This window comes from Canis lupus, chromosome 23, assembly GCF_048164855.1.
Source record: "Canis lupus baileyi chromosome 23, mCanLup2.hap1, whole genome shotgun sequence".
Classification (NCBI taxonomy): Eukaryota; Metazoa; Chordata; class Mammalia; order Carnivora; family Canidae; genus Canis; species Canis lupus.
The window spans coordinates 14,436,616-14,457,018 of record NC_132860.1 but is presented as its reverse complement, the minus strand read 5'-3'; the positions used below and the strand labels follow the sequence as shown (position 1 = coordinate 14,457,018).

The 20,403-nt window shown below is 34.9% G+C and overlaps 1 protein-coding gene across 7 annotated transcripts in view; it reads right to left on the bottom strand.

The window, feature by feature from the left end:
• The window catches only part of BTBD10 (BTB domain containing 10), a 77,555-nt gene that overhangs the window by 31,684 nt on the left and 25,468 nt on the right, over positions 1-20,403 (bottom strand). Inside the window, exon 1 of one of the 7 annotated variants that reach the window (XM_072794020.1) lies at positions 16,929-17,272. The exons of the other annotated variants lie outside the window; for them this stretch is intronic. Within the exon in view, the coding sequence (XP_072650121.1) occupies positions 16,929-17,053 (125 nt within the window). The 5' untranslated portion in view covers positions 17,054-17,272. Of the gene's footprint in view, positions 1-16,928; positions 17,273-20,403 lie in introns of those variants that run through there. 7 annotated transcript variants of the gene reach the window in all.

Here is a 20,403-nt window from a genome sequence, read left to right as displayed (position 1 = left end):
AAGAAGAGAACAAGAAACAGAGAACTACAAAAACAACCAGAAAACAATGAACAAAAAGGCAGTAAGTACATACCTATCAATAATTACTTTAAATATAAATGGAGTAATGATTCTGATCAAAAGACACTCGATGACTGAATGGATAAAAAACAAGACCCATTATATACTGCCTACAAGAGACTCACTTCAAACCTAAACACATGTACAGATTAAAAGTGAAAAACAGGGATCCCTGGGTGGCGTAGCGGTTTGGCGCCTGCCTTTGGCCCAGGGCGCGATCCTGGAGACCTGGGATCGAATCCCACGTCAGGCTTCCAGTGCATGGAGCCTGCTTCTCCCTCTGCCTGTGTCTCTGCCTCTCTCTCTCTCTGTGACTATCATAAATAAATAAAAAAATTAAAAAAAAATAAATAAAAGTGAAAAACATACCATGCAAACAGAAGTGGGGAAAAAAAAAAAAAAACCCAGGGTGGCATTATTTATATCAAATAAAAGATTTTAAAACACTGTAGCAAAAAGTAGTAAAGTAAAATAAGAGTAAAATAGAAGAGAACAGAATAACAGACTAGCAAGAGAAAAAGAAGGGCACTTCAAAATGATAAAGGGATCAATATAACAGGAGGGTGTAACAATTATAAATATCCATGCACCCAACATAGGAGCAACTAAATGCATAAAACAATTATTAACAGACATAAAGGGAGAAATTGAAAATAATACAATAATAGGGGACTTTAATGCCTCACTTACATCAATATACAGATAATCCAGACAGAAAATCAACAAGGAAACAGTGACTGAATGACACATTAGACCAGACGGACAAACATTCCATCCAAAACCAGCAACATACAGATTTTTTTCAAGTACACATGGAACATTCTACAAGACAGATCATGTTAGGCCACAAAACAAGTCTCAATAAATTTAAGAAGACTGAAATATTAAGCATCTTTTCCAACCACAAGGGTATGAGACTAGAAATCAATCACAAAAAAGAATCCAGAAAAAAACACAAATACATGGAGGCTAAACAACATGCTACTAGACAATGAACAGGTCAACCAAGAAAACAAAGAAGAAATTAAAAAATACATGGAGACAAATGAAAATGAAAACACAACAGCCCATATCTTTGGGACACAAGAAAGGCAGTTCTAAGGGAGAAGTTTATAGCATCAGAGGCCTACTCCAAGAAACAAGAAAAATCTCAAGTAAGCAACTCAAGAGCTAGAAAAAGAACCAAAGCCCCAAGCTAGCAGGAGGGAAATAATAAAGATTAGAGCAGAAATAAATAAAATAGATGATTAAAAAACAGTAAGGAAGATCAATGAAATCAGGAGCTGACTCCCTAAAAAGATAAACATTAATAAGCCTTAGCCAGATTCACCAAGAAAAATACAGAAAGGCTGAAATAAATAAAATCAGAAATGAAGGAAAAATAACCAACACCACAGAAATACAAAGAATTATAAAAGATTATGAAAAAGTGTATGCCAACAAATTTGGACAACCTAGGAGAAATGGATAAATTCCTAGAAACATATTACCTTTAAAAACTAGGAAGAAATAGAAAAGCTAAACAAATCAATTACTAGTAATGAAATTGAATCAGTAATCAAAAAATCCCCAACAAAGAACAGTGCAAGACCAGATGGCTTCCAAGGTGAATTCTACCAAACATGAAGAGCTAATTTGTATTCTTCTCAAACTATTCCAAAAAATAGAAGAGAAAGAAAAACTGCCAAATTCATTCTACAAGACCAGCATTATCCTGACAAAAATACTGCAGAAAAAGAAAACTACAGGCCAAGATCTCTGATAAAAATAGATGCAAAAAATTCTCAACAAAATATTAACAAACTGAATTCAGCAAAACATTAAAAAGGTAATTTACCACAATCAAGTAAAGTTTACCAGGGATGGAAGGTGGTTCAATATTTGCAAATCAATCAGTGTGATACGTTACATTAACAAAAGAAAGGATAAAAACCATATAATCATCTCAGAGAAAGCATCTGACAAACTACAACATCCATTCAGGATAAAAACTCTCAACAAAGCAGGTTTAGAGGGAGCGAACTTCAACATAATAAAAGCCATGTGAAAAACCCTTAGCTAACATCATATTTAATGGTAAAAAACTGAGAGCCTGGTGAGCCTCAATGGTTAAGTTTGGTTAAGTATCTGCCTCTGGCTCAGGTCTTGATCTCAGGGTCCTGGGATGAAGCCCCACATTGGGTTCTTCACTCAGCAAGGAGTCTGCTTCTCCCTCTCACTCTCCCTCTATGGTCTCTCTCCCTCTCAAATAAATACAATATTTAAAAAACAACAACTGAGAGCTTGTCCTCTAAGATCAGGAATAAGGATATCCATTCTGAACACTTTTATTCAACATAGTACTGGAAATCCTAGCTGCAACAGTCACACAAGAAAAAAAATTTAAAGGCATCCAAATTGGTAAAGAAAAAAAAAATAATAATAATTTAAAAAAGAAGTAAACTCATTATTCGCAGGTGACAAGATAGTATATAAAGAAAACCCTGGGGATCCCTGGGTGGCGCAGTGGTTTAGCGCCTGCCTTTGGCCCAGGGCGCGATCCTGGAGACCCAGGATCAAATCCCACATCGGGCTCCCGGTGCATGGAGCCTGCTTCTCCCTCTGCCTGTGTCTCTGCCTCTCTCTCTCTCTGTGACTATCATAAATAAATAAATAAAAATTAAAAAAAAAAAAAAAAAAGAAAACCCTAAAGACTCAACCAAAAAACTATTAGAACTGATAAATGAAATCAATAAAGTTGCAGGACACAAATCAGTATCAGAAATCTGTTTCATTTCTATACACTAATGACACAAAGCTGCAGAAAGAGAAATTAAGAAAACAATCCCATTTACAATTGCACCAAAAAGAAAATACCTAAGAATAAACTTAATCAAAGAACTAAAAGATCTATACTCTAAGAACTGTAAAACACTGATGAGAGAAATTGAAAGCAACACAAATGGAAAGACATTCCATGCTCATGGATTGGAAGAGTATCATTAAAATGTCCATACTACCAAAACCAATTTACAACTTCAATGGAATCCCTATCAAAATACCAATACCATTTTTCATAGAACCAGAACAAATAATACTAAAATTTGTATGGAACAACAAAAAACTCTAAATAGTCAAAGCAATCTTGAAAAAGAATAAGCTGGAAGTATCACAATCCCAGATTTCAAGATACACTACAAAGCTATAGTAATCAAAACCATGTGGTACAGCCACAAAGACAGACATAAAGACCAATGGAACAGAATTGAGTGCCCAGAAACATGTTCATGCTTATATGGTTAATTGATCTACAACAAAGGAGGCAAGAATATACAATGGGGAAAAGACAGTCTCTTCAATAAATGGTACAGAGAAAACTGAACAGCTACCTGCAAAAGAATAAAAAATGGAACCATTTACTTACACCATACACAAAAATAAAACTCAAAATGCGAGACGGTGGGCAGCCCAGCTGGCTCAGCGGTTTAGCGCTGCCTTCAGCCCAGGGTGTGATCCTGGCAGTTTAGCACCTCCTTCAGCCCAGGGCCTGATCCTGGAGACCCAGGATCGAGTCCCACATCAGGCTCCCTGCATGGAGCCTGCTTCTCCCTCTGCCTGTCTCTCTGAGCCCCTCTCTCTCTCTCTCTCTGTCTCTCATGAGCAAATAAATAAAATCTTTAAAAGAAAAAAATGTGAAAAGGATTAATACTCCTAAAAGAAGACATAGGCAGTAATTTCTTGGACATTGGACCTCAGCATCATGTTTATGAATATGCCTCCTCAGGTAAGGGAAACAAAAGTAGAATTAAACTATTTGAATTACACCAAAATAAAAAGCTTTTGTACAGCAAAGGAAACCATCAATAAAACAAAAAGGCAACCTACTGAATAGGGGAAGATACTTACAAATGATATATCTGATAAGGCATTAATATCCAAAATATATGAAGACAACTCAATACCAAAAAAAAACCCCAAATAATGTGATTAAAAAATAGGCAGAAGTAGACATTTTTCCAAAGACATTCAGATGATCAACAGACACATGAAAAGATGCTTAACATCACTAATCATCAGAGAAATGCAAATCAAAACCACAGTGAGATATCACCTTGCACCAGTCATAATGGCTAAAATCAAAAGTTGAGAAATAACAAGTGTTGTTGAAAATGTGGATAAAAAGGAACCCTCCTGCACAGTTGTTGGGAATGTAAGTTGGTTCAGCCACTGTGGAAAACAGTGGTGGATGTTCCTCAGAAGAATTAAAACACTAATTCAAAAAGATATACGTACTCCTATGTTTATTGCAGCATCATTTACAAAAGCCAAGATATGGAAGCAACCCAAATATCCAATGATACATGAATGGATAAAGAAAATGTAATACATACTATAACAGAATATCTTTTTTTTAAGATTTTATTTATTCATGAGAGACATGAATACATAAATTATTGACAGAGAGAGAGAGAGAGAGAGAGAGAGAGAGAGAGAGAGGCAGAGACACAGGCAGAGGGAGAAGCAGGCTCCATTCAGGGAGCCTGTCGTGGGACTCGATCCCGGGTCTCTAGGATCACGCCCCGGGCTGAAGGCGGCACCAAACCGCTGAGCCACCCGGGCCGAAGGCGGCGCCAAACAGCTGAGCCACCCAGGTTATATATATATAACAGAATATATCTATAGAAAAGAATGAAATCTGGGAAAAGCCTGGGTGGCTCAGCGGTTTAGTGCCGCCTTCAGCCCCGGGTGTGATCCTGGAGACCCGGGATCGAGTCCCGCGTCAGGCTCCCTGCATGGAGCCTGCTTCTCCCTCTGCCTGTGTCTCTGCCTCTCTATCTATCTGTGTCTCTCGTGGATAAATAAATTTAAAAATCTTAAAAAAAAAAAAAAGAATGAAATCTTGCCATCTGCAACAACAGGAATGAACCTAGGGGGTATAATGCTAAGTGAAATAAGTCAGAAAGAAACAAATACCTTACATGCAGAATCTAAAAAACAAAACAAATGAACATGGAAAATAACCCAAAAAACAGATACTGAAATATAGAGAACTGGTGGCTCCCAGAGAGGGAGTCAGTAAGGGGGATGAGTGAAATAGATAATGGGCATTAAGGGATACAAACTTCCAGTTATAAAATAAGTCAGAGATGGAAAGTACATCATAAAGAATACAGTCAATAATATTGTAGTAATTGGGACGCCTGGGTAGCTCAGTGGTTGAGCAACTGCCTTTGGCTCAGGGCATGATCCCAGGATCCTAGCATCAAGTTCCCCAACAGGCTCCCTGCAGAGAGCCTGCTTCTCCCTCTGCCTCTTTCTCTGTGTCTCTCATGAATAAAATCTTAAATATAAACATTGTATGTACCTGGAGCACTGAATGAATATATAGAATTGTTGAATCAATATGTTTACACTTGAAACTAACATATGTTAATTATACTTCAATTAAAAAAAAGAAGGGGGATGCCTGGGTGGCTCAGTGGTTGTCTGCCTTTGGCTCAGCACGTGGTCCCCAGGTCCCAGGGTCCCAGGATCGAGTCCCACGTCAGGCTCCCCACACAGAGCCTGCTTCTCCCTCTGTCTCTGCCTCTCTCTGAGTGTGTCTCCCATGAATAAATAAATAAAATCTTTAAAAATAATAATAATAATTAAAATTAAAGTCCTCAGGGGAACTTTTGGATGTGATGAATATGTTCATCTCCTGATTGCACTGAAGTTTCATAAGTGGGTACCTATATCAAAATTTACCAAATTCTACACCAGAACTGGACCCTTGGCTGAAACATGGCTTGGTTAAGGCTATTCTCCCAGGAAGTTTAAAGGTAATCATTTCAGTAACACTTATAAAAGTCATGCCTTTCTTCTAATAAATTTTGAATTCTCTTTCCCTAACCAACATAGATTCTTGCATTCCCTCTTATAATATTGTTCATGTCCTCATGAAACCAAAAGCATTCCTACAATAAGATTCAAAACAACTACCATCTCCAACTGATCACCACTTGAAAACCTCACAGATTTATTTATTACCCAATAGTTCTTACAATCACAATTTTCATTAATAAGAAAGATCACTCACAGCACCTCTAGTTATGTAAATAAACCACAAATCCTACCGCCAAATCAAAACATTTCCATTTTTAAATCTTTCAACTTTATAAGCTAATAATGTTATTTATCTTACACCAATTTTTCACTTTAAAACCATGCTTTGAAGCATGAGGTCAATCAACTGCTTTAATGAGATTTAAATACTTAAATCTTACTAAAATGTTCACCCTCAAAAGCAAGTATCTATTTATATCAAATTTCAGAATATTCATTTTGTATGAATTTCTGCTTATGACCCTGCCACCTAATTTGTTTAAAATTTCCAATTATGGCAACAGATTCCAATGGCAGGCAAGTTCCTAAGGACTGAAGAGAATTTTAAGAGCTCCTTCATTTTGTTCAATGAAACTAAAAAACTCCTGCAGGGGGAAAAATAGTAAAGTAATAAGTATAGAATTGAAAAGCCCACCAGTATTGCAAAGTATATAACAAAAACCATGCCACTCTGAAAGGATAAATAAACTATGTACATCCAGGGAATGGAGTAGTACTCCAAAATTAAAAAAGAATTACTGACATGTACAACAATATGAATGGATACAAGGTTACTATATGAAATGAAGAAACCCAAACCCAAAAGTTTACACACTATCTAATTACATTTATTTAATATTTTCAAAATGACAAAATTTTGATAGTGATGGAGAACAAATCAGGGGTTGCCAGAGGTTAAGAATGGGAGGAAAGGATGTGCCTCTAGAGACAGCATGAGGGAGTCTGCTTGTGGTGATGGCAACATTCTGTATCCTGATTGTGGAGGCAGTTACACTAATCTATACGTTTGATAAAATATTACAGAATATACACCAGAAAAAAGAAGGTCATATAAAAACCAATGTCTGCAGTATATGTATTGTATATTGCACCAATGTCAATTTCCTTGTTTGCTAATGTGCTACACTTATGTGAGATGTTATTAAGGGAAGCTGGGTGAAGAGAACCAAGGAAATCACTGGACAATATTTGCAATTTCTTGTCAATCTAAAACTGTTTCACAAGAAGAAGTTTAATAAACGTAACAAAAAAGGCAATAGACAATGCAGAGACAATAAAGCAAAACTACAATTAATAAACTCTGATCTGAAGAGATATTATTTCCTTAACACAAGGAGAGGGATACTGTTGAGAGAGAGAGAGAGAGAGAGTTAAGAGAATGAGAGTTCTCAGAAATTCAAAACACAAGAGCAGAAGCTTTTAAAGGTTACCAGAAGGTTACCAAAAGATTAAATTGGGAATAAAAGAAAGACAAAGAATAGAAAATAAGAAAGGGTGAGAAAATTAGAGAACTGATGAATGTAGCTCAACATTCAAATGATTATGGTCAGAGAGAACAGAGAAAATGGAAGGAAATTATACATGAAAAATTTCCAGAAGTAACTATTAATAAGCACTGCTGCTATCCAACAGACACTAGTTGTAACAAATACACAAAAGTAAAATACCTACAAAGTTAATCGTATTCACTTATATGTGGCACCTTATGTAGAATACAAATGGTACCATATGTGGTAGCACTTTGCTAGTTTGAGGAATTATATTACATATCTTTAAACAGTTCCAGCAACTGTCATCACCTGGTGCACCTTACTAACATCTGTTGAATTTAGCTGAAGTTTTGAGGTATATATAGTATCTAAGCATTTTCTCCTTGAGTTTATTCCTTGTCAAACACTACCGTGTGTGTGTGCGCGCGCGCGCGTACACATACTGAGATACAGAGCTTTACAAGTTGTTTTCAACATTTAATCAAGGTTTTAGCATCTACTTTTTCTTTAACATGAGGTAAGCATCCTTGTAAATTGCATTACATGTTCCTATCCATTAGTCCATCTTTAAAAAAAAAAAAAGCAGTATTTTGGGACACCTGGGTGGCTCAGCGGTTGAGCATCTGCCTCTGCTCATGTCGTAATCCTGGGGTCCTGGGATGGGGGTCCTGGGATCAGGGTCCTGGGATCAAGTCCCACATGGGGTTCCCCACAGGGAGTCTGCTTCTCCCTCTACATATGTCTCCGCTTCTCTGTCTCTCTCATGAATAAATAAAATCTTAAACAATTTTAAATCCTATTTTTATTTTGGGGAAAATTAAGCTGTTTTTATTACTGTAACAAGTATAATCTTATGTTTTAGCATTCTTAACTAAGCCTTTTAATTTATTTCATATTAATATATTGTTAAGCACTTAATTTGCATATGCTTTTATAAGCATTTTTAAGGTGTTAAGAGATGCAAAACCATGGCTCATGGGCCAAATGCAACCCATTACTTGATTTTGTAAATAAAGTTTTATTAAAGCACGACTACATCCATTCATTTATACATGGTTTACGGCCGTTTTCACTCTATATGGCAAAAGTGAGTGGCTGCAACAGACTGTGTAGTCCACAGAGCCAAAAATATTTACTATTCAACCCCTTATAGAAAATGTTTCCCATTCCTATGTTAAATGTCAGTAACTGGGATGATAGAAGAAATGCTATCAAACTTCTAAATCTACCTTCAACAGATTTAATGCAAACTTCTCTCATCTTTCCCCTTTTTTGTCCGTTAGCCTTTATATAAGCTTTTTGTTCTGCTTAATACATGATCAGTTCCCCAAGGAACAAAGGCTAATTACTGAAAAGGGCAGCTCTCAAATGACTGAACTATGCTCTCAAAAGTCAACTGTAAGTATGTGGTTTGATCCATTTTTTCCACAGAAATATTTTAAATGATACTTAAATCCCAGATTTCCCCACTAAAGACAACCACAGCAAGAAATATAGCCCAAAAGTAGCCTTAATACTAGTCCTAACCTCTCTCTCTTCTTAAAAATCCCATTGTCAGACATGTCAGCAACTCTAGTAAGGCAGAAGCAAGGAAGTTCCACAGAAAAAAAGAACTGTTGTACACTGTTGGTGGGAATGAAAATTGGTGCAGCCACTGTGGAAAACAGTATGAAGGTTCCTCAAAAATTAAAAATAGAATTATACTATTATCCAGTAATTCCACTGCTGGGTATTTACCCAAAGAAAATACAAAAAGATAAATGCACCCCTATGTTTACCAAAGTATTATTTACGATAGCCAAAATAATAGAAGCAACCCAAGCATAGGTGAATAGATGAATAAATAGATAAATAGGTGAATAGATAAAGATGCGGTGTATATAGATATACACATACATACATACAATGGATATAAAAAAGAATGAAATCCTGCCATTTGCAACACCAAGGATGGACCTAGGGGGTATAATGTAAGTGAAATAAGTCATTCAGAGAAAGTCAAATACCATATGATGTCACTCATGTGTGGAATTTAAGAAACAAAACAAAGATAAAAAAAGAGACACCCCCCCCCCCCGCAAAAAAAAAAATACAAAAACCCACTCCTAAATACAGAGAACAAACTGGTAGTTGCCAGAGGGGGAGGTGGGTAGGGAGAATGGGAGAAATCGATAAAGGAGAGTATCGTGACATGCAATGAGGTATCTATAGAATTGTTGAACCATTAGATTGTACACCTGAAACTAATATAACATTATATGTTAATAATACCTGAATTTTAATAAAAGAAAGTTTGTATACTGTTGCATGACCATTCTAAGAGCATCTTCTCTGTGAAGTCAAATGAACACCTAGATACTAAAAATTCTGTAAGAAAGTACCCTTTAAGGGCAAAGCTTTAACGTTTTACTAATAAAGTTTTTGAACTGATAAAAACTAATTTCATGCAAACAGCAAAGGAATTTGAAAATTTTTTGACTTTCAAAATGTCTATTACTTTTTTCCTGGCTTTTGAACTTTTTTTTTTTTTAAGAATTATTTATTTATTTATGATAGACAGAGAGAGAGAGAGAGAGAGAGAGAGAGGCAGAGTGTGTCACAGGCAGAGGGAGAAGCAGGCTCCATGCCGGGAGCCCAATGCGGGACCCGATCCCGGGACTCCAGGATCGCACCCTGGGCCAAAGGCAGGCACTAAACCACTGAGCCACCCAGGGATCCCCTGAACTTTTTTAATAAAGGAAGATGTTGCTAGGCAAGCACCTCTCCAAACTGAGGAGTCTCTGAATTAAAATTATATCTAAATGTTATACTGCTAATTTTTTCAGTTCTAAAAAATAGCATAGCTTTAATTCATCAATAGGTATCAGGTGCTTACAACATTCAATGACAACTAAACTATAGTAACTAAAAGTACTCTTACCCTCCTATCCTTTATCCTAAAAATTTGTTTTAACTGCATTCAATCTACCAAATATTCGCGGATATGCTATCAAACCTATCCAATAATATGCTATTTACTATCTAGTACTGATGGATATAACCAAGAAAGTCTGTGCCCTAAAAATTAATACAATCTAGGGGAGAAAAACACAGAATATGTACAAATAAATACATTAAATATTATATGCTGATAAGTGCTATGAGGAAAAAATGAAGCAGATAAAGAGGACAGAGACTCATTTTGAAGTACACGTTTCTATCTTACATAGAGTGGTCAAGGTGGGACTGTCTAAGAGGTCTGAGTAAAGATCTAAGGAAGAGAGAAATAGAACTTTGAGAACATATGAGGGTACAAAGACACTATGGCAAGAGTAATTTTTAACTTTTTCAAGGCATTCAAGAAGGCCAGGATAGCAGAAGCACGGAAAGCAAGGACAATGTTAAAAGATGAGCTCAGGGGCACCTGGGTGGTGCAGTTAAGCATCTCACTCTTGGTTTTGGCTCAAGTTGTGATCTCCAGTTGTGGGATCAAGCCATACATCAGGCTCTGCACTCTGCATTCAGTGAGGAGTCTGCTTATCCTTCTCCCGCTGCCCCTCCCCCTTGCTCACACACCCTCCCTCCCTCTCTCTCTAATAAACAAATCTTTTTTTTAAAAAAAAAAGATGAGGTCAGAGAAATAAAACTAGAAACAGATTATGAAGGGTTTCAAAAAAATGTTTAAAGGGTTTTTGCAGGGCACCTGGGTGGCTCAGTCAATTAAATGTCTGCCTTTGGCTCAGGTCATGATCTCTGGGTTCTGGGATGAAGCCCCAGGTCAGGCTCCCTGATCAATGGGGAGTCTGCTACTCCGTCTCCCTTCCTCTGCCCCTTCCTCTCACTCGTGTATACTCTCACCCTCTCTTAAATAAATAAAATCTTTTTTAAAACTTTAAAAAATAAATAAATAAATAAATAAATAAATAAATAAATAAATAAATAGGTTTTGTTTCTGATCTGCAGGATATGGGTACCAGTGAAGTGTAAGTTACACAATCTAACTTATGTTAGATCAAGTAGACAATGGAAGAAAGGATGCAAATGTAGAATCAAATGATCAATTTACAGGCTACTGCTAATAATTCAGGTGAGAGCTAGAAGTGACTTGGACCAGGGCCGTAGCAGGGCACATGGCAAAGAGTGGACTAGACTATACATTTTGAATAATAAGACTTTGAAATTTCAGAGATTAAATGTACAAGGTGAGAGAGAGAAGTCGAGTATGATTGATTTTTGGTCTGAGCAACCAGAATAATCGAAGTTCCAATTATTGTATGACAATGAGAGTGGGAAGATTAAGTATGGAAAGTGTAGGTACATCAAGACATGTTAAAGAGAGGTTTATTCAACATCCAAATGCAGATATCAAATAAGGAGTCAGACACGTAAGTCTAAAGTTGAGGGGAAAGGTCCAGGTTAGGGATAAAAATTTGGGAATTGGAAACCACTAATACTTAGGAGTGACATTAAGCAACTCCCTACCATAGAAAAAATTTTAAAATAGTTTTAAAATAGAGCTAACCACTAGGACCACCTGGGTGGTCCATTCTATTCAATGTCAGGACTCTTGATTTCAGCTCAGGTCATGATCTCAGGGCCATGGGATCAAGCCCCAAGTCAGGCAGCATGGAGTCTGCTTGGAATTCTCTCTTCCACCCTCCCCCCTCTACTCCACACACACTCTAATAATGAATAAATCTTTTTAAAAAATAGATAGTTAACCACTATTAATATCTCTCCCTCACCCCTTCTAGCCCCCATATCCTCTAAAATAGTAACTCTTTAAAAATATAGGCAAAATAAGTCAATCAGAGAAAGACAATTATCATATGATCTCATTCATATGTAGAATTTAAGAAAGAAAACAGAGGATCATAGGGGTAGAGGGTGAAAAAACAAAACAAGATGAAGGAGGCCATGTGATGTAATGAGCATAGGGTGTTACATAAGACTGATGAATAACTGACCTCTACTTCTGAAACTAGTAATACATATGTCAATTAATCAAATTTAAATATATATACACATACATGTAGCTAAGCACTATTAAAAATTGCACAGATCTAAATTAATGGTCAGATATATTTTGTATCTACTGAATAGTCAATAGTCATTCATTCAAATGTTTACTGGGTACTTCGTGAAAGTTGCTATTCCTGATTATATTATATTCATGATTATATTATATATGCTATTCATTGAGAATATAATGCATATATAATCATATACATTTAAGAGTGCTTCAAAAAATTTTAATTATTTTTAAAAACCTTTTGGAGCATCTGTCCTACTTATTACTTAAAGGGGGACAAATAAACCAGTGGGAAAAAAGGTATGAAATACAAATACAAGACTTTAATTTTAATTTTAGATGTGTCCAGTTATCAGTATTTTAACAAATTAGTTTCACAAAACATGTTTCTAGAAATAAATTATGGCAATTCCACAATTACTTGTACTTCTAAATGGTCTTATAAAAACACAAACTGAACTTATTCCATTAAATTCCCTCCTCTATCCTCATACTAAAACTTAAAAGCAATAAAACAATTAAAATTCAAATCTAAACTACTCTGTGAAACTAAATTAGATTGATAAAATTAAAGAATCAAAGAATTTGCATCAGAGGCCACACTTTATAACTGGTCATTCAATACACTTGAGTATCTTGAGAAATACCCACAGAAACATAGAATCTAAGTTTAAGAAAACCCTTTTAGAAAATGTAATCCAAATACCTCTCCAATTTCTGAGTCTCATTAACCAGGTCCCCATGAATTGGCTGACTTACTGCTTTTAGTGACAGGAAAGGGTAACCTGGTTTTTCTTTTTAGCAGTTTTGTTCAATCTTTGGAAAGCTCTGACTCTTCTACAATTTTTCTTATCATTAAAGCTTAATTAAACCTTGTCATTGGGGCAGCCCAGGTGGTTCAGCAGTTTAGCGCCGCCTTCAGCCCAAGGCCTGATCCCAGAGACCCGGGATCCAGTCCCAGGTCAGGCTCCCTGCACAGAGCCTGCTTCTCCCTCTGCCTGTGTCTCTGCCTCTCTCTCTCTCTCTCTCTCTCTCTCTGTCTCTCATGAATAAATAAATAAAATCTTTAAAAAATAAAAAAATAAACCTTGTCATCGGACCCTAGTTCAGGGTTTTAGATCAGTTAATTATTTATTGCAGGGAGCTGTCCCGTGTATTGTAGAATGTTTAGTAGTAGCACCCCTGGCCTCCACCCACTAGATAGTAGAACTCCCTCCTCCCAGTTGTTAACAACCAAAAATGTCCTCAGACATTGCCAAAGCCCAATGAAGGGCAAAATCATGCCACTAGTTGAAAACCACTGCCCTGCTAGAACAAATAACAATAACAACAACACTAAGATCTGAGCATTTAATACATGCCAGGTATAATTCTGAACATTTTACATATATTTTCATTTAATCCTCAAAACCATCCCCAGTTGAGAAAATGGAAGCTTAAAGGCTAAGGAACTCGCCTAAAATCAGATAGCAAATTAAATGGCAGGTCTGAGATGTGAACTAAACAGTTCAAATTCAGAGCTCATGCTTTCAATCTCAAACAAGTTTGACTCAAACTAAGTCTAGTGTCATTTCCAAAGGGTAACTCTTCACATATCTAAATATGTCTTCTAATGAAATTTCTTAATATCAATCAGAGCTGTCCCCAAGACCTCAAATCAGTTCCTTAAGCTTATATGGTTTCCACTTTCTTCACATCCTTCCTTTGAATATACATAGAACTAAAAAGACAATAATATTCTGGTGTACAAGAGAGTGGCTCTAGCCATCTTTTCCATCAATTATGATTTTTTTTTTCTTTTTAACAGGGAGGGTGGGAGAGAAAATGGAATGATAAATGCCATATTGTACTCTTGTATCAAGTTTACTGCCAAAAAACACCCCCAGGTCTTTTCCATGTGTGATGTTGTAAAGCCATGCTAACAATGTATATTAGTGTTTTTCAGGCCTTATGTATACTCCAAAAAAATTCATTTAAATTTAGTCCAACAATACAAACTCAGATCATTTTGGATCATTTAGTTTATTATTTCCTATCCTTTTTTCAGTGTCCCCTATAAATTTGATAATTTGCCTTCTCCAGATGTGCAATGAGGCAAAGCAAAGAACAAAGCCACCTTTCAAGATCAATAATCTTTGGGTAGGGTCATTCAAAATCAAAACTGTGCTGATTAACACAAACAACAATTCATTTTTCCTTCACCATATACCCAAGAATATAAAAAAAGACTTTACCAAAAACTAAGCTTAAGTCCAAATACATTATAGTGCTACTAGTCTACTAAGTATATCAGAAAATTGCTCTGACAATCTATTTTTAGCAAACCCATTCAGGATCATTTTTAACCTATTTTTCTTCAAGTTAGTCATAAACTACCCTTTTCATTTTTTGTTGTAAAATCCACTTTTCTCAAAATCAGACCTAGAATCCCCCATCTTTTATTCCACTGGTATTCTCCTAAAACCTTTAGAAATCATAAATAATACATTAACTTTAACATTTTTCAGGCAACTCCTTTTATAAATATGTTTCAACTGGCCTAGAAAACTCATTTAACTAGATACATTCTTCATCTTCTATCTCTATCTTGATTTTTATGTCCTCTTTCGCAATGTCCACTTTGTTGTAATTATTGGTGGTAGTAATTTGCTCTTCCTTTTTAACAAAGAAGCTTATAAATAAGAGCTGAGGAATTTTTTTCTTCCTTCATTGTCAGGCATTATTATTACACTTTCCTTAATTACCTTTTTAAATGTAATATAAGAAACTCTTTTGGTTGATCTTAGCAATATTTAAAAGTCTCATTAGCTCATCTGAGCTCTTGTTTATTTTCTATACTTATTATGGCAACCTTAGCTATTTGCTTGCTTTTAAAAGTAGTGCATATCTTTAAAGAGTTAATTGTGTAGTCACACTAAGGATCTTTCTCTGCCCGAAAAATATCAAAATTACATTTTTACTTAATTCCCTAAGACATTTTTCCTTTTTTAGAGAAATTTACCCAGTGGAATCATGCTGATCTTTCTCTTTAATCAAAAATCAGGAAAACTCAAATTGGCAAATTACAAAATATATACACACAAAACACTATGCAGTTCTTAAGAATTATGCTATAAAAGACTACTTTTTGACATAGGGGATGTTCATGACTAATTGTAAAAAAAATGAGTTATATAACAGGACATATAGTAGTAATATTTCAAAACCAGTTTTAAATATACGTGATTTTATATTTTTATACATACACAAAAAATAGGTTATATGCTAAAATATTTAAGCTATAATCAAAAGAAAAATACTTTAATATTTTTGTTTTCTTTTACGTGCTTTCCATATTTATCAAATTCATGTAATGAATATGTATCACTTTTACAAACACAGGCATTATTATTTTTTTAAAAATCAAAACCAGAAAAAATATTCTATAAAGTATAAGACAAAAAGGTCTAGCTTAAGATTTCTGCTTTTATGACTATTTCTAAACCAAGCTTAGAAAAACATTTCTGAACACCAAACCACAAAATAAAATTTTAAAAATCCAATACAACATACCCCAAGATACCTTAATCATATAAATAAGTTGTGACAATCATCAAGATGACCATTCTAACTCCTAGAAATTAAATGGGGGAAATCACAAGAACTTCCTCTCATTTCAAGGAAAAGCTGTTATGAACGATTTAAAAATATTAAAAATAATTTTAAAATGTATATTCTCCCAAATTCCTACAAAATAAAGGGTCAGTAGGACAGGAATGATAAAGACAAAAGAAAACAATCAAAGTGTTTAATATTGAGCTAAAAATTCCAAATAAAGTAAGCAATGTCACTTGTCAAGATTTAAAATCTCAAAGCAAAAACAGTTCTCTTTATTTAGAAATTCTGTCTGACTGAAAATCAATTTGCGATAATCCAAAAACTTATCTGATTTACTCTCTGGTTCAATGGCAACATCTAGATCATCTATTCAGTCTACATTCTAGGAGACTAAGAAAAAAGTCATTTTAACCAATTAAAATTTATCAAATATATTCAGTTCTGTAAAATACTACTACATAAGTGGTTCCACTAATCACTAATTCATCCAAAAGTAAAAATACATTTACTCTCTTCTTTAGGAAATTATTTCAACTATTTCATTTGTCTATCTTGAATTAAATTTTCAAATATATTGAAAATATTTTAAATTAGTCTTTCTTTAAAATTTTTATGATATTCATAAAAAACAATACCAAACATTCAAGTTACAGGAAGATTCTAAGACTTTAAACAAGATAAAAAAAACAAAGCATCAAACCCATGAAAACAATAAAAACACACTCCATTTCTTTTAAATAATTTGCCATTAAGAAGAAGACAATTAAGATATATGATCTTTTTCATCCAGAGAAGTAAATGACCATAATGAAACAAAGGCCAAACATATCTTTCTCAATCTCTCTCATATTCATAGATGTATAGAATTACAGCCCAGTGATATCTTGTAATAAATGAATACACACCTTACTTTAGTATATGCCAAGGTAGACACACAGAAACAAGAAAAAAATTCTGAAATCAGAGTATAAAGGGACTCTGCTTTTTCAAACAATGCAGCACTGAAAGCCAGGTCAGCATCCTTGGGCATTACTAGGAAACTTTAGCACATCTGATATTTCCATCATCTTCAAGAATCCTCTGAACAATCAGAAAATTTCCCAGTCTCCCCCTACCTCCCCTGTCCAGAGACTTCCTCTAGCTTTCCTCCCTCTACTGTGTAATAATGCTATTGCGGTTATTTAGGCTGTAAATGTTCAGATACAACCCCCTCTATATATTAATTCAGTTCATTTTCTCACAGACACTGACTCAGCCGTGGGTTGTGCAGCACTGACGTTTCTAACCAAACAGCATCGTGTGAGCTGTGATCATCCCATTTCTCCATTTCTGTGCAGCGATTGGATATTGTAATTGATAGACAGCTGAAGAAAACTCAGGAGATGAGGGCTTAGTGATATGTAGCTATGTTGCCAAATGCCATCTGTAATGCTAATTCTAGCTGTGCCAGCTTGCCAGGTTTTAGAAAACTAGGATGCAGCTAACTTAACTTTCTTTTTTCCTTTCGATGTTTTATTGTACACCCGTTCTGGGCAGTAAAGCTTCTCTTTAAAATCAAAGAAAAAATATTGTACTTAAGAATCCACTCAAGAACTGTTTTTTAAAGCAACCAAACTTTTCTATTTCTAAACTATTGCTGGAACTACCAAGTGACTTAAAAAGGAAACTGTAAAGCCCAATCTTCACGCAGTCTCAGAAGAAAGGAGCATGCGTACTTGTATGTGGGAATGAAACCTTGCGGCAAAGTCTGATATTGAATGTATGATGCATTTATCTTTAGTAACCTGAGCAGACTGCAGATCTGAGTTTTAAATAATTGTATTCAACCCAATTCAAGTATTCAAGAGCTTTTAAGCATATTGTCAATCTAGCCATTGTAATGTCACTTGTACAGAAAAGGTGCTTTCTTTTTCCTTTTTAAATATCAAAAACTCTTATAATTTAAAGAAAGTTGTTTCAATTCAGACCAAACACACTTCAACTGAAATACTTAACCTCTCAGCAAGCTACAAACTTCTCCATACAAGTATTAACTATAGAACTACTCAGAAAGAAACAAAGTTCAGTAATTTTTTAACTAATTTATTTGTATGCACTTGCTTAAACCACAGACACCCTGAAGTCCATCTTTGTTGAGATTAGCTTGTCTTGTCTTTTATATACATACCAAATTTACATTAAAAAAAAATTCAGAAAAGAAAGTACCTTAAAGTTTATTAGATGGAAATGAACTCATAAGGCAATACCCACCAAGCCCTCAAATCTCAACAGTAAGCACACATATATAGTAATTATTATTATTACTTTTAGAATTCAAGAAATTTATTTTTATCCCTGAAGGTAAGGAAAAGTACAAGAAAAAAATTAAAAACCTGGAAAATGCAGGAAATTCCCAAATATTAATAAAGCAAAATATAAATTTACATAACAATTTTCAAAAATTATGCACAAAAACGGAGTCAATAAAGTATGCTTATTTCTTAACTGCTAAAGATTAAATGTATCCCCCAAAACTCAAATACTGAAATGTATTCCTCCAATATAATAGTATTTGAAAGTGAGGAGGTAATTAGGTCTTGAGGGCAAAGCCTTCATAAATTGGATTAATACTTTATAAAAAAGACCCCAGAGAGATCCCTAATCCCTTCCACCATGTGAAAACACAGCAAAAAGACAGTCATCTGAACCAGGAAGCGAGTCCTTTCCAGATATCAAATGTGTCAGAACCCTGAACTTGGGACTTTCTAGCCTCCAGAACCATATGAAATAAATTTGTTTATAAGCTGCCCAATCCATGGTATTCTGTTATAGCAGCCAAAACAGATGGAGACATTTTCTTTTTATAAACTTAAATCCCCAACTCTGTTTGAGGTGGCAATGTGCCCACCTACATTTCTTAGCCTCTATGATCCAGAGAAGACCATATAACATAGTTCTAGCCAATGATTTATAAGCAGATGCCTGCTGGAAATTTCTGAGAAATTTAATTCCCTAATATAAATGAAACCCCTTTCTTAATGTCCCTTCTCCCTTCTACCTTTCCTCTCTGGAAGGTAGACATGATGCCTGGAGCTATAGTAAGCCATCTTGTGATCACAAGAGAAAGCCAAGAAAATCAGAGATTTTTTTGATACTAACATCTTTAAGCCACTAAATCCACATCAGGCATTCATTGCCGATCTGTGAATTTACATACAAGAAAAATAAACCTCTAACTTAAGCCAGTGTTTAATCTGGCCTTCTACTGCTCAAATAGCCCTAAATAAAATACACAAGATAAAAAATAAATAAAAAATAAAGGATGAGAGAAGGGTAGAAGCACAGATAAAACACAACTGGCCAAGAGTTGATATAACTTGAAGCTGAGAGATAGGTACAGAGAGGTTTATTATACCTGTTTTCTCTACTTTATATGTATTTAAAATGTACCATAAGTTACTGAAAATCTTAACAAAAAGAATGAGAAACTTGTTTATAAATTTTAGGTTTGCCATTGAGAAGTTGGATGGTCTTGGGCAAATTTATTAACCTCATTTTTTTTTTTTTCATTTGTCAATAGGACTCTAATACTATTCATAGACCTCCACCTTCAAATCTAGTCAAAGTTATCTCCAGAAAGTCCCTGGCAGGAATACCTGTCATCTATCTAATCATTCAAGGATTAGGTTCAAGTTTCATTTTCATCTACTCAAGTTGATACTGATTCCTTCTTTGAACTCTAATTTTACTACAACTCACTACCAGTTTGGTGCCCTGCTGTCCTCTAATTGTTCCCTATGTGGTATTAAAGCATTCCATGATGGTACACCAACAAATTTCTGAATCTCTCCTAAAATGAGTGCAGTACCTCAACAATACTTGTTAATTGTTAGTTTTTAAAACTTCCCAATTATTTTAATATCAACTTAAAAAAAACTTTTGGAGGGCAAATTGTAAATATTTTTAAAGTATCATCAGTGCATAAGAACAAGAGGTCTCTAAAAATAAGCTATTTTCCCTTAGGCAGAATTTCCATAAATGAGGTTAAAATAAGCTCAAAGGATTTCACGGTCTTTACACTAAAAACAAATAATGTATTGATATTTATTTTCTATTTCTCTTTAATATTTTTTACTTAACCAATATTGCTGCAGTCTACCTAAGGAGAGCACCAAAAAGTTACTGATGCTATAAATATCAGAAGAGCTATGTTTGTTATTTTTGAAATAAGAGGAATGAAAAAGTACTATTAGTTTTTATAAATTTTCTTCATTGTATGCATTTACCTTTTATAAAGCAAACAACAGCTTATTTTCACTTTGTCATCCCTTCATATGTAATGCAGTACTTTACGTTAGCAGAAAAGTATTAAGAACTAGGAAGAATAGGGATCCCTGGGTG